The sequence below is a fragment of the Nipponia nippon genome, unplaced genomic scaffold, assembly GCF_047370975.1.
Source record: "Nipponia nippon isolate SJK-2023a ecotype South Korea unplaced genomic scaffold, ASM4737097v1 scaffold_1, whole genome shotgun sequence".
Classification (NCBI taxonomy): domain Eukaryota; kingdom Metazoa; phylum Chordata; class Aves; order Pelecaniformes; family Threskiornithidae; genus Nipponia; species Nipponia nippon.
Window position 1 is genome coordinate 42,919,292 of NW_028262290.1, and position 15,883 is coordinate 42,935,174.

Here is a 15,883-nt window from a genome sequence, read left to right on the forward strand (position 1 = left end):
CTTCCTAACGATAGGCTTGCTAGAAGATACAGACCCTAGAGGACGCAAAGGACAAACGCATAAAGTTTTGCATTGCACTTAACATCTCTTGATTGTAGGCATCCCTTATTTTCAATGCAAACCCACTTCCATGGATGCAAACCAGAGATAAGTTGCTATGGTTTAATTGATTATAGCCATAATCCTTCATGGGAGTGCTTATTCTTATTCAGTATTTAAACTAATTTTGTTTGTGTAGAGCCAAAACAGAAGAAAGTTTATGCCATATTTGTGATGCACCAAGCACAGACCAGCCCGAATACAGCTGAGCCACCCCACAAAAAGTGATGTAGTGGAAGGATCTGTAGCCTTGTTCTAGTAGCACACAATACCTATGCCATAGATGTATTTGCAGCTCTGCATTTTCCTACTGCTAGGGCAAGAGCATTAGAGTGAGAAGGAATTTGTCTGTTTTTAACCATAACTCTTTAAGACAAAGAAACACAAACCTTCCCAGCACAACCAGTAGCTAACACTCTGTGGTATAGAGTGTTGGTCTAATAGTGGCGGGGGGCGGGGGGGGGGGGGGGGTGCACGCAGCAGAGAGAGAGACTGTTTTAAAAAGTAAAGAAGGTGAAATTTCCAGAAAGCAGGTTGTCCTCAGCATATGGATCCCATGGGTCAGACAGCTCAGGAAGGGCAGGTACAGGATAAAGTACATCCACAGGATAAAGCAAAGGTAACTAATATACTGAATCTGTGCTTCAACATAATAGTTCGACAAGTTGAGAAAAGAGACACAATTGTGAGATGCTAGTTAACAAAGGACAGAGAAAATATTCACATGCTCTAAAGCTGGTCCTGGGCAACAATTTGGATTCAGAACACAAGCAGGCAAACTCTGATTTAGCATGTAATTAAGAAATCCTCTCTGAATTATGCAACTTTCATTCACTTCAGAAGACACGAGAACACTGCAATCACTTGCCAAGTTTGATCCCAACATGCCATGGGGCAAATGAAGACCCTAAACTGTCATATTCTATTTAAATCATATGTAGGCTAAAGTGAGTGCGATTGCTCAGTATATTAGATTACTACTAGTGTGTTGATATTTCCTCATGAACAATCTATGGCTCTGAATTATTTATTGAGGAGGAAGTGGCTTTTGAAGTGAACATTATTTCTCTCTCAGAGCTAATGCTTGAATATGATAAAAATAGTTGCCAAGAGAAAAAGGAAATTAAAAAAGATACTTCCATGACTGACGGCTCCCAGATTTTACCTTACTCCTTCATGCATTTCTTCTCTTTGTGAAGTCTACATGCTAAAATGATGTTCACCTAAAAAATAATAAGATGTGGGACAGCCTGTGTCAGGAAATTGCTTGCAACAAATCACAGCTACATACACATTCAGTGATGGCAATCAATAGGAGTCCTAGACTATTCCCATGGCTTTGTGCTTCCTTGCCTCTAGAATCCAATATTGCTCACAGAAATGCAGTTTCAAGGGAGCTGCAGAGTAGCCTTCGTCTGGCATCAAGGATGGTACATCACAGAATCAAAGAGATTTCGTTGTAGTGGAGATGAAAGACACTTAACTGAGCATGGAGTGACAGTAGGAATGGGGAGAAGGACCCAATTCTCCCACTGGTCCTTCAAGTTCTCAGACACATTTTTCAAACCCTTGCCCCCTCAACAGGAATCTTCACAGGTTTTTTGAGGATCAGGAAGTGAAAATACAGATGAAGCAGCAGCAGACTCCCACATAATAAGATAAATCCAGTGTGACACATTCTGCATTATGACCAAATTAGAATTTATTTGGTCAAAGAGGTATTCTCATAATAAAGTGCACTCTTGAGTGACAGCTGCAATATTTGAACCCAAAACAATTACTTGAGTGAACATAAATAATCCTTGTGCCTTCCTTTCTCCTTCCCCACAACTATTAAGGTTGCTATTCATGAAGAATTCTCCAAAGAATGATTTATGGCATGCCATTAGAAGACATATATCTATCATATTTCTATTGTTTATTTATTTGCAAATAGTTTATATATACTAGACATGGATCAAATCTTTCTGTAAGTTTTCTGTGAACAGATTTGAATGTTGAGTTTATTCTTATTTCAAGGTTATTCTTCAGTTTTCAAGGTGCCGAAGTTAATTTCTTTAATAACCAATCCTTTGTGTCTGCTAATTAGAAATATCCAAAACAATTTGCTATTTAAATCATATGTCATTGCTTCTGATCCTTGATTGGATGAGTAATGAAATTAAGTAAGACCCATATGAATTGTGAATATTTCTACTGAATATGTAATTAAGGTTTTGATTAATATTCTGGCACTCAGAGCTTAAAATACACCTTCCATAAGTATTTGCACTAATAAAGCTCAAGCTCAAAAAAAATCAGTACAAGTCATTAACACAGTCAAACTGAATTCATAAGTGAACTTCAAAAGAATACTTGTAAGGTTTTTTATGATGATGGTTATGAACAGTGTCCTTTTAAGTTGGACTCCTATATTAATGCTAGCTGTCAAATAAAGCTACTGGCCATCTTTCCTCCTTAGGTGCTAGTATAAAATTAAAAGTTAGGGATATAGGTTTTGCTGAGGTATTGAGAACATCCTGTGTTAATACAAGTTGATAATTTAAACCCCAATTGTTTCAAAGCCCAATGAATCATTTTATGGAAATCTAAAATCCTTTAAGACATAACATCATATTAAAAAATGAAATATTATACTTTTTCTTGTAATACACTTCTATTTCTTACTTAGAGTATCCATTAGCAACATTTTTATGTCATTACTGAAATATACTTAATTCAGCTGACAGTCAACATTTTTCAAAATGTTCTTCCCATCCAATACTTGAGGCACATAAAGAAAGCCAATCAGAGTACCTGATATTTAACAAATAGAAAAGTATGGATGTATCATTTCATTTTTTGTTATAGAAATCTCTCATTTGAAAAACACTGCAAATAACAGTGAACAACTTATTAATATGAATTCTGCAGCAGTGGAATATATCACAAGTCTGGTACCTCTCCTATTAAAAGGCGTTAGCCCTGTAAAAAAGCTTTGGCTCTTACCATAGAAGGGGTTGACTCCCTTGTGAGAATCCACACACTGTGTAATAAAGAGATGGGCAGTATAGGACTGAGCCCAGCTCTGGAACTGACTTTGAGATGAGTTAGGAAAGGCATCTGCTCAAAAACACCACTCCACTTTGAACACGCTCTTAAACCACAAGTAGCAGCAACTCCTCATTACTTGTATTACAGACGTATCCCAAAACCTCCACATAATATCTACCTCCTGTTGTGCTACAAAGTTTTCAAAGGAATGGAAAGAAACCCTTCTCCTAAACAGCTTACCACCTTACCATCACAGGTGAGGCTGAAAACTGTTAATACATTTCACTGGAAGAGGAAAGGAGACACAAAGATTAAAAATCTGCTGTGGGCTACCTGAGGCAAGTCCCACGCAAAGAACCTCCCATGGCCCAAAACACAGGATGGTCATGAGACAGTATTTTCCCTCCAGAAGGGCTGTAATTTTGCACTGATGAGTGTAAAACCCCCACAAACTCACAAAACAAGCCCAAATTCTCAAGTCCTCAGTCTATCTGACAGCATCTGAATAACAGGCCCTACCTGGCAAGGGAACAGGTCCATTTCAACTAAAACCTTCTCAGCTCCTGGCCTTTTATGCTCTGCTTATCCAAAACCACCAGTAGGCTCTACAAAGGGCTGAGCCAGCCTCTTCAGAGACAAACTTAGGGACTGATGGTGGGGTGGCTTGTTTTGAACCCCTTGCTAGTTTTCTCAGCAGCCCTCTTGACTTAATCCAGCCATGCAGGCAACACACCCATTAATTAATTAATTCAAGTCAATTGGATCATTAATGGATTAGCTCTGCCACAGAAGTGACACTAACAGAATGAAGACAGGTTATAGAAAAACATACATCTCCAAAATTTTATTTTTTAGGTACGGGAAAAATAATGAATGGCATACTTAAGTACCAAACACAGCTCTTTTAGTTCAGTGAGGTAATTTTCAGACTCTGTTATCATGAGTTCTTAATTAACCTGTGTGGTAAAAATTCCTAGCAAATGGTTGTTGACTGTAAATGCAATGCCTCCTTCTGACACAAGCATTAATGCACTATTGTAAAAGTTCAAAGCCGTTATTATTGAGTTGTCTCAGCCACATTAATTATCCTCTACACTGTATTTGGCTTCACTTGGGTAAATCTTCTTTAATTGCCCAGTCTTTACTTACAGAACATCTTTGTTTAATATACTATGAACTCTGTTTACATTTATGCTTTTTCCAATAATTCTGTGTCGAATGTAGGTTCCACCATTACTACTGGAAATGTTCTACACTCAGTTCATTTGTCTGCTCTCAGCCATATATGTCACTGCATTTGAAGCTGAAACATCCAGTGCTTGGAAGCTTTGGGCTGAAGTTGATTCTAGCACCTTCACTACATTTTAAAAAATTCCTAACCCTTGTTATCCAGGCCATTTTTTTTCATAGCATGTTGGATCCAGTTTACAAAGCAAACTAACAGATAAGGAAAACAGCACAAGAGAGGAGGTGAAGAGCTAGCTTAAAGCAGCAAAACTGAGTAGGTGAAGGAAACAGGGTGAAGGACAGAACTTTTTAAGCTGTGCAGCATGTTATGGGCATAATAAACATAAACTCTTGAGGAAAGAAAAACTTAAAATATTAAAATTCTGCTTTAATATCCCAGTGACATCCATTATGGAGAGATGTTCATGTTTTCAACGTGTTTAACTTAAAACATGTTTTGACAGGCACATTGAAATGATCATTTGCTTTGAATTGTTTCCACCTAGATCATTTTCCATCTGAGTATCTTATCCATCTGAGTATCTTAAAATATTTTGCAAAAATTAAGCTTCATAATATCCATATAACAGCTAAACTGCAAATACATACTAAATAACTAAAGGATAATATTTTCAGAAGTATGCACTGCCTTTGACTGTCCACGTTGAGCCATTTTAAATCTCCTTCCCCTTTTAAGAAAAAAAATAAAATGGTAATAAGCCCCACTCCACTGACAGTAAAAGGGAGATGTAGTTCTTCATTTCTGAAACTCATACAAATAAAAAAAGGCAACCAAAATAATGCATACTGAGAACTTGGGCTCCACTTGCTGTGGACCTTGTGGTGAGCAGGGAGACAAGAAGTTGGGACACAAAGATAAAGATTTCCTGGGGTTTTATTTCAGCCACAAAACTGCCACTTACGTTGATAAAAATCAACTACAAAAATGTTATCAGGAAATCAACTCAGAGCAAGAACCGGGAACTCAAGCGTTTTTTAAATTTCTATCTAATTTACTTTGCACAAGACAGCAGAGGGAAAAGGTGAAACAGCTACTGAGTGACACATCAAAAATGCCTTTCCTCTTTCTTTTTTCCTAAGGTTGACTACATATGACAGAGAAATGTTGATGAAAAAATGAATAAACCAATCCTAGAGCCACTCCCATAAGCTAAGCAGGCATTTCCCTGTAGATATGGTCCTCTTTGTGGTTATACTATACATGAAGGATGAATGTTTGTAAACAGAAATACTGATGGTGTACTTTTAGAACAAAAGAGAGAGAAGGTTAAAAGGTGGGCAACAAAATCTAATTAAGCAGTAATAAAGAAAGACAGGGAAATCTGTATTTGGTCCCATTTGAGGGCCCTAAGTATTAGGTCTTCCTCTCTGGCCTCATGAACATGACATTTCTGTCAGCATGATGACATAGCTCCAGCAGGAAGGACAGTAAACGTCCCCATCCAGTCTCGCCTCAGCCTCAGTGCAGAAAGGACTTTGGGACACAGGATCTGAGCCCTCACAGCTGGAAAGGGCAGTGGACTTGGACCTCCTAAAACCTGAGCGAATAATCACAAGGGACATTTCTCCAGTACTGTAAAACAAGGCAGATTCAGTAATACTTGTTGGGGATCTAAGTTCATCGTAGCTCATAAAGCAGGTTTAAACAATGCTGGCCAACTAGATCCACTGTGGGATTTTGGTGCTGCTCCAGCCTAGCTTCTGGTTTGCAATGGGCTTAAATGAGAAACAGGAACTCAGGCTGTGTGTGCTGGGGAGGTTCTGGACACAGCTGAAACACAGAAATACAAGCCTCTAGGACACTTTCAAGTTGAACGTTATGGTCTGTTATGTTTAAGTTCCTCAAGAAACTTCCTAACAAGGCTGTTGAGTCAATTTTTTAGATCATATTTTCAGGTCTATATGCCTGAAGAACATCTAAATTCTGCTTTGTGGAGCTAAGTCCTATTTTAGATCTGGCTCACAGAAAAATTTCCATATAAAGTGAGCATATAAAGATTAGGGTTGAAGAAAAATAAGAAGAGACACAACTCCACCCACACCCCTCTTTAAGATAAAAAAGACTACACATTTATAATGACAAAGCTTATCGTTCCACGCTAGCCACTATTAAACCATGAAAGTATCAGCACAGTGGCTTTTTGTTGTTTTCTCCGCGTGTATAGATCCCTCCATAGAGAACCGCAGTCTAGGGCTTGATATTACAAGGTACTTTTCTTGGACCTGCTGGAACTAATCTACTGATCCTATGCACCACACATGGAAAAACACCACTCAAAGAAGGTGGCAGGATCCTAGAATAGATCAGATGTTTACATGAAAACATCCCATTAAAGTGAGTAATGTCAAAAACTGTGGCACCACTAACCTTCATTCCTAAGGGCAGAAATCAATCTGATTTATAGCAGCTGATAGAGATAAGGAAAACTGTTCTTCCATCTGTAGGTTAATTCACTTTTTATTCATGCTAAAACATCTGCATCTTTCTCTGAAGCAGCTGGTACTGGTCCTTGGTACATTAGTCTTGCCTAAGTCACACCTTCCAATTTTAGAAGAACAAGTTACTTTTGTTGTCACATCAATGGCTGCCAAACTTCCTTTGAAAAGAGCCCACAAAACAGTCTCGCTCCATTTGCTCCAACTCATGGTATCAAATCATTTGTAACTGATAGCCTTAACCACCCCCACTGATTATCCCTGCCAATCAAAAAGATTTATACGGCTCGCCATACAAATCTTAAACCATGAACATACTGAACAGCACAAGCATGTTGTCAAAGAAAAAGTAATGGAAATAATAACATAGTACAGCAATTATTTTATCTTGGGGGAAAAAATACATTATTACCCATTTCAGTCGTTCAGGGAGGGAAACAGAATGAGAGCGACAGTGATAAGAAACCACTTCAGCAATCAGAGACCACAAGGAGATGATAATTCAGGTTATGGTTGTCAGGAAATTCAAGTAAAATCTCTTGGAAAAATATATATCCAAGACCTATTATTTTTTAATTCTAAAATTTATGAAAAGATACTTAAGAGTGCTCCCTCCCCTATAAACTGATGTCAAACTGATACCACACATTTGTATTTATCATCGTTCAGATGACTACTCACTGCAGAGTTTATCTAACATTTTCTCTGTGTATCTAACATTTTCGCTGTAAGTTTGCCCAGACATACAACTCTCCTTTTTTCCTGCTTCCTTCTCCACTCTCTCAAGCAGTCACTTAGAAAATTATTCAAATAATCTCTCTTTGATCAGTGGCTGAAGGGAAATAAACTGGAGTTTTACACACACAGCGTACAAGGATTAACTGGTATTCCTGTGCCTTTTCATAACCTGCTTCCTTCTATACGTTCCCTCAATTCTCCCTCATGTTCTCTTTTGTATCAGCCTCCTTTCATTTTAAAAATCAAACAAATCAAAACAGTTCTTTTTATAGCCTGTTGGCCACTTCCACTCCTATATGTCTACTTGACACAGTGTACACAACTGACAGCTGTGCTAAAAGGGACAAAAGTGGCACCACTTTGTAAACATACTTTAGCAACCACAAATTTCTACTGTACCTTGAAATGCAAGCAAAAGAGCTATTGATTTTGTCTGTGCCTGATAAATTCCTCCCAAACAACCTGTTTACTGAAACTGTAAGTCACTATTGTGATTAATCTGCTGTGTATTAAAAGCTATTTAATTGGAACAGAGAGATGGCAGAACGAGCTAGTACTGTTATAAGTGACATAGGAATTGATTTCATTTTAATTTTACTAAAACTTTTTTATCTTTGTAGCCAAGCCAGTCCTTATGGACAAATATTAAGGACTAAGCCAGCTGACAGAGAGCGTACTCCTCCGGACAAGGTAAACTCTGATGTAAATAACCTGAAGAAACAGAGCAGGATAACTGAAGCTATAGATCATGCTGTGATGTTACACTTTCTTGCTTTCCCGCAGGAGATTTGGACATGCAAACTGACCTTTCAGCACTAAATACTTTCCCTGATGTAAGTAACATGGAAATTTTAGCCAGAAAAACTCATCTGGTTGCAAGAACCTTCTGCAAGATGACAACATCTAGAAACAAATAATATAATGTGAAACATTTCTTTGAATTCATGGTATGTACATATAGTCATTGCAGCATGGCATCAGAAAACTCTGGCATAATAGCTATACATGGGGATGCGAAATCCTCTGAAACACAAACCTTTAAACTCTTATAGATTGTCCACTGTTTTGGAAAAAGGCAAATATAAATTCTTCCCATATATCAGTTTCTAGAAAGCATTCTGTGTATAAAATATTAGCTCTCCCACTAAGCCAATTGAGCAATCAGAAATGTTAGTGTTAAGCAGTACTTTGAAAATCTGAACACTTACGTAACTGATAAATATTCTCTATAGAGAGAACCCTTGTTAATTATTAAAGTACAGTATCTTTCTTCTAAAGTACATCAGCATCTTTTACATGTAGCTTGGGTTATTAGAATAAACTGAATACCAAATCTGATTTGTATGCAGACTTGTAAGAGATTTTTAAGAACATAGTAAAGATTCACTTTTGTGTTTCAAAAAAAATTATGAAAGGCACAGCCTTCATCTGCATATCACTGTCTTCAGAAAAAAAGAAGAAAAAAAAATTGAATATTTATTCTTCTGAGTGTATTAGCAAAAGTTTAAACATAGTTAAGCCACCTACAGGATGGGCTGCCCCTTCTAATCCTGCTTTCTGAGGGGAAAAAAATGAAAACTTTAATTCCTATTTCTGACAATCTGTCACCTTTCCTGAGTCCTAAAGACACAGCAAGCAAAACAGTTAGCCAGTAGGACTTCAGCTCAAGCACTGCAGTAACTCAATAAAAGAAATATGGTATTGCTGAGTAGTAACATTTCGCTACACTAAAAGACAGATGGGGAGGATATGCAATAATCTTGTCTAGGAAACAGCTATGACTCATAAATTTGGACTCAATATGACAAATTATCTGACAGATTTCAAAACAGTGAGAAAAACTAGTGTCAGATTGAGATATTATCACATCTCAGCGTGAAGTCCAATGGCAGCTGCAATTATTGACCACCTAACTAAACTGAACTCCTACACTACTACTGAACAAAAGTGTCAAAACTACTATGCAGAGCAAAAGTGCGAAAGCAAATGAACCTATTTAAGGATGGAGTTGAACTGATTTAAAGACTGGTGATGCTTTTCTTAATTTCAACTACCTTGCTCACAGTCCCAGCTTAGGGCCCCAGTCATGCTTAACAGTGAGCACCCTAGGAAGTCGTAAGGACTTCTCATACACAGTGCAGGTGCCATTTCCCTTTTGTTTTTTTTTTTTTGAAATTGCAACAGCATCAACTGATTGCAGAGGTGAAGCTATGAACGCAGGCAATGAAATTTCTTTGGTGGATGATCCAGTCCTGTGAAAAATGCTTCCACAGGGCACCACAGAGACTGCAACTCGCACTGCTTCCAGAATCCAGCATCACCTCTACAACCTTCTTCCAACTTTTTTTTTTGCAAATAAGAACCAGGGAGGAGAAGGAAGATAATGATTTCTTAGTATTACACATAAACAGATAGAGCTAAATCATAGCATCGCTTCTCAGGGAACCAGATACCTGGTTCCAGATATCTCAGGATACCAGATACCTGGAAACAGATACCTGACCCGGACAAGTGCCACCTGGAAGGGCCAGCGATTAACCTGGCGTCTCCTCCTCCTCCTCTAGGAGGGTTCCCACACAGCTAGCAAATCCCAGCCAAAACCCCTCACCCTGTTGAGAGGGATACACTTAATCATCTCACTATCATCTCAGCTACCCAGAAATAATTTTAAACGGTAATTTCCAGTCCTCTGCTTTCCAATGATTCACCTTTCCTCTGGCCTTGTTGGCTACGGAAACTTGACAGTTCCCTTTCAGGCACTTTGACTGCAGCCTTTCAGACAAAATGACAGCCACCATGGGAACCTCCAAGCACTCCGAGCACCAAGGCAGCCTGCTCACACCATTCCCCTGCAAGGCACAACAGTTGTCCTGGGGAGTTACTTCTTGCTTTCCAGACACCACAAAATGGGGGCTATCAAGTCCTCCAGTCTCCTCCTCTCGCTCACCCAGTTTCCCACAGCCCATGCTCCCCCCAAGGCTGTCTCTCAGGACCCCTTTACCCAGCTTCAGGAGCATGGCTCTCCTGTCCTGCCAGCCCAAAGGAATCTTGTCCAGAGACAAAGTTTTCAAGGAAATGAATGAGCTCCACAGATACCAAGTGAGCCCTATTATCTCTTGCATCCAGTCACCAAGTCCTGCTATCCACTGTGAAATCTGAAAGCCAGGGCTAAGCCTGGGAAGCTTAGTGAATCAAAGGGCTGCTTGAGGGCAGTGGTTACGTACTTTCATGCCAGGCTCAAAGGGCAATAGTTTATCTGAATCCTGCTGGCCCATATACCTCTACATAGTCCTTACAGACTATAAATTAAAGCATCCATTTGCCTTTTTTTCCTTTCAACGGAATACAAAGACCCCGTGCATTAGATCCCCCTTGTACTCCCCAGAGTCTGCTAATAAAAAGCCGTGTCTCTCACAGCACCTACGTGGGAGAACAGGGCTCCATAGTGTGGCTTCCATGCCCATATATTGGTAAAAAGCAGAACACACTGGAAGTATGGATAAGGAGATGTATCTGTATCTCTCTCTGAAGGTAGAATCCCATCAGTGATCATATTTTAATATGAAATTAGCTGCCAACAAAGGCCTAGTATCCGCACTCAGCTGTGGCAAGCAACTCCTCAGAGACTTCACTGGTATTTCAACTGAGGAAGAGCATTATCAGGCAGTCTGTGAACATCCAACCCCCTGAAAAAAAATATTTATATGCTTATTCTTCAAAATGGAAGAATTCAGTCTTCTGAAATTTGTTGAGAAAAAAAGTTATACCAATTTCAAAAGAAAAAAAAAAAGACACATTTTTATTCAGAGCTGATTGGCAGCTTAGCTGCTCCTGCAGCTCCTCTTCTTCACACTCTAGGAAAAAATCGTTTTAGTAATTTTAGATTGCCTATTTCCAGCATTGTTCCATGCCACATTAAAGACCTCATTCACTTCCCATTAGCACATTTTAGTTAAAATTAACACATAATCATTTTCAATGATATGGCTTTCAATATATTTGTAAACAAAAATTAATCTCAAATGTAAGACAAGGAAAAGCTTTGGAATTGTTAAAAATCATCCTGACAGAACTAATCACTAAAACCACATTTTTAAACTTTTTTTTTTTAATCCAGGAATACTGGGATTGCCAGTTGTACCCCCAGTTCCTTAGGATGGCTTCCTTAAATAAGCAATTGACACAATTCCCCCAAAACCTTTGGCAATGTGACAAATCAAGGGAAACAGAAGACCTCAAGAACCAGTTCTACACTTTAAGAGGAGACAGAGGACAGCAAACGCCAAATGAAAGCAGAGTAAGCACCAGTCTCAGTATATTGAGAACAAGGCGCAAGCAAACCTCTCTTCTTGTACCTTGGTAGCCTTGCCCATATGCAAAACTACCAAACACCAAAACCTCCGTTCTCATACCTAGGGCTCCTTGTTGACAGAGAAACAGCAGAAATATTACTGTAATTTTTGTTTGTGCAGGATTCAATACAATAAGTAACAGAAAACATAAATATAGGCATAGGAGAGCTTTAACCAGGGCCAAAAGAAAAAGAGAAGGAAAAACTGAAAGCTGAGAGAAAACACAGGGATAGTGGCACAAAATAAAGGGTAACACGGGTTTTGTCAGCTGTGGGGACGGTGCACTTGTGGTGGTAACACAGCTGGCACGGTCTCTTTAGCTGTGTCAAAGAAGGAGTTAGTCTCCCAACACGTGCAACTGAAAAACACTTTAGATCATCCTTCAACCTAAATGCTCAGGAGCTGTTTGCTCAGGCCAGTGCAGATGTCACACTGCAGAGCAGAAGTTTTGGACTACGAAGTGTGAGTGCTCCAATTTTCCAGAAAATCACAATTATTTTCCACAGAAAGTGTTAGTTCTGACTCCAGGGGTTGATGGGATATTGTTTGCTGCCGATTATTAGTTTTAGATGACTCCAAAGGCTCTCCCTTATGAGGAATATACCTAAGGAATTAAAATGAAGTCACTTTAATCAATTATGAAGTGCTAATATGCAAGACTGCATACAACTGACCATATCATTTGTACAGTTGTGGAAAACTGCAAATAAATATTACTAAGTTACTCACAGACAAACAATTCTATGGCTCTGTTTCACTGGGGAAAAAAAAAGCATAACAGGCTAAAATATAAATAATGTCCTAACACTCCTCATCAATTTAATTTTCTGGTATTCTTACGCTACTGCAGGTAAAACATGAAGAAAAGCTACATATGATCAAAAGAGGCTGAGCCAGCTTTAAATATAGAGGACTAGGTGCTCTTGCAAGGAGCAAATCTTATGTTAAAAGAGATTGTTCTTCATCAACAAGCAAGCAGCTGGAGAGCTCTAAATCCCAGCCACCTCAGCTGACAGAAGCGCTGTACCCTATCGGATCACACCCTGCTCCACCCAAAGCCCTGCTCTTTGTGTTTTCCAATACAGAGCCACAACACCAGACTTTGTAAAACTCTCTTCTCTGTTTCTCAGCACAATGCACACTGCTTATCTTCTATATGGATGAGTATCAACATGATTTTCTATGTACAATTTCAGCCACTGTACCTACGCTTCTGTCTCTAAATATTACATAAAACCATCTAATTCAGAAAATCCCAGATTTAACTTGTGTTCAGTCATGGAGGTAGAGCATAGAGGAACATACAAACATACAAGATCCAGAACAAAGCATCACTTTTTGTTCAAAATGCTGCTTCCCTCTGAAGTTGTGTCATAGTTAATATCGAGCACACCTGTAACTTGGAATTAAGTTTCACAAGTTTAGAAAATTGCATTTGTTATAATAAACCAAAGAATCTGGAAAGTGAAAGACACTTAGTTATGGCATCCCAAGATCTTCGGTCTATTATCTGACAGCACTTGGATTCCTTGATGCTTAAAGGCCACGAGCAGAACTGAGCTGTACCAGATACTGCACTACTACAGAGCAAAAGAGAGTCCCTGTCCAAAAGGGTGGAGCAGAGATTAAAAACACCAGAGTTGGGAGTTTAGAGTAGCAAGAAATTAAACTCTCTAATGAAATAATTGTGAAAAACTAGTGTTTCCAGAAAAGAAACATGAGAGAAGTCCTTTCCACCCATCAGACAAGAAACCCTCAAAGTATTTTCAGCTGTTGCTTTAGTGCACTGCCCCACTGGATGACCTTCTTCAACACAGCACCCATCTGCCACGATTTTATGTGGAAATTTTAACTCCTTTTACACTATGTATTCAGAACTCTGCACTTTTCAGGCAGCACTAAATGTATTTGCAGGGCATCTGGCCTCCGTATAAATCTTTCCTGGAAATGTGCTTAAAATAAAGGAAAATATTACTTTTGCAAACTATGATGTCATCTGCCTTTGCAGTGAGTGCGTTCCACAACCTACTTCAGCACACCCTTTCCGTAACGCGCATTACGTCGCTTGCGAGTGTTTCTGAGAGCAGCTACTCAAAGTTTGATTTAGAAAAGACATTCCTTGACTAAGCACGCGTATGGGAAACGCACACGCATAGCACCAGCGGACTGCACGCGGCATATTTACATATAAATATCAAAACAGAGCAACGGGGTGCGCATGAACCCTTTCTGGAAAGAAACTCTTCGCCGCCTGCGAAGTTCCCTGCTGGCGGCAACGCTGTCCCGGCCACATGTGAGGAGAGCGGGAGACGCAGCACATTACTGGGATATTCCCGGTTTCCCCCGCCTGTTCCCTTTTTCTGCTTAGCCGCCGGCGCGGGTTTCCCAGGGCGCTTCGGGCACCTGCCGCCAGCCCGGCGCCTCCCGGGGCGGCGGCCGCCCGTGCGGCACCGGGCGCTCCGGGACCCGGCGGGGCTCCCCTCGACGGGGCGGGACACCCCGCGCCCGCGGCCACCCCCGGCCCCGCGGGGCCCCGGCCGTCCCCGAGCCCCCTCGCGGCCCGGCGGGCCGGGGCGCGCTGTCCCGAGGCGGGACCCCGAGGGGGACGGGCGGCCGCTCGCCGTCCCGCCGGCGGCCGGGCTCCTTCCCCCGCGGCGAGGGGAGCCCTCCCCGTCCCCCGCGCCACCCCTGCCCGGCTCCTCACCTCCAGACCTGCCCGAGCTGCAGGATGTGGACAAGCGACTGCAGGAGCCAGATGCAGAAGGCGCAGGACGCCGACCTGCCGCCCCCGGCGCGGGGACCGGCGGGGCCGCCGCTGCCGGCGGCGTTGCTGCTGCTGTTGCTGCTGCTGTTGGTGGCGTTGCTCTTGCTGGCGGTGGACGCCTGCCGCTGCGGAGTGCAGGGGCGAGCGGCGTCGATGTCCGCGGCCGCCGAGCCGCTGCTCACCAGCAGCTTGCTCTCGGCGGCGGGGCAGTGCCCGGCGGCGGCGGCGGCGGCGGCGCCGTCCTCGGTGCTGAAGTCGTGCGCGAACCAGCGGAAGCTGAAGACCTGCACGGAGAGGGAGCCCAGCAGGACGAAGAAGAGGGTGAGCCCGAACCACCAGCGCTGGCCCCGCAGGTAGTAGTCGACCGCCAGCCAGATGTCGGTGCCCACGTCCGCGAAGTACACGGCCAGGGCGGCCAGGATCCAGAGGCAGTCCCACAGCGAGTAGCGCCGCTGCTCCCTGCCCAGCCGCAGGCACAAGGAGGACGAGCCCCCGCCCGAGCCCCGGGAGCCCCCGCCGCCGCCCCCGCCGCCGTCTCCTCCTCTGCCGCCGCCGCAGCAGCAGCAGCAGCAGCAGCGGGAGCCGCCGCCCGAGCCGTCCCCGCCGCCGCCGCCGCTGCAGCACCCGCCCCCGGGCGCCTCGTCGTCGTCGCTGCCGCCGCCCGGCCCGGCGCCGGCGGGCAGCCCCGGGGCCAGCGCCTGCACGGAGCCCGAGTGCTCGGAGTTCTGCAGCGGCGTGAAAGCCACCTCGCCGCCCTTCTTCATCTTCCGCCGCCCGTCCGACTTCGCGGCCATGATGCCTCCCTCAGCCCCGCCGGAGAGCAAGCGGGAGCAGCGAGCGCTCCTTTATCCCGCGCCTCCCCCTGCTCCTCCTCCTCCGCCTCCTGCCTCCTGCCTCCCGCCCTCCGCCGCCGCAGCCGCCGCGGACCCGCCGCTCCCCTCGTCCCCTCTCCCCGCTCCGCGCCGGGCTGCGCGCCCGCGGGCGGCTCCTCCGCGGCGGCCGCGCCCGCAGCGCCGCCTGCCTGCGGGGAGCCGCGCTCAGCCCGCCCGCCCCGCCGCCGCCGCCGCCGCCTCCGCGGGGGCCGGCGGTGCCGGGGCCGCCGCCGCCGCGCTCTGCCCGAGCCGGGAGCAGGCAGCGCAGCGCTGCCCGGAGCAGCGCATCCCGCCCCCGCCTCCCCGCCCGCCTCCGCCCGCACCCGCCGCCGCCACCACCC

The 15,883-nt window shown here is 43.3% G+C and overlaps 1 protein-coding gene across 1 annotated transcript in view; it reads right to left on the minus strand.

Annotated features, from left to right (window-relative positions):
* XKR4 (XK related 4) overlaps positions 1-15,464 on the minus strand; it is a 235,905-nt gene extending 220,441 nt beyond the window's left edge. Inside the window, exon 1 of the mRNA XM_087735653.1 lies at positions 14,611-15,464. Coding sequence (XP_087591779.1) covers positions 14,611-15,464 — 854 coding nt within the window. The remainder of the gene's footprint in view (positions 1-14,610) is intronic.
* Positions 15,465-15,883: the final 419 nt, after the last annotated feature.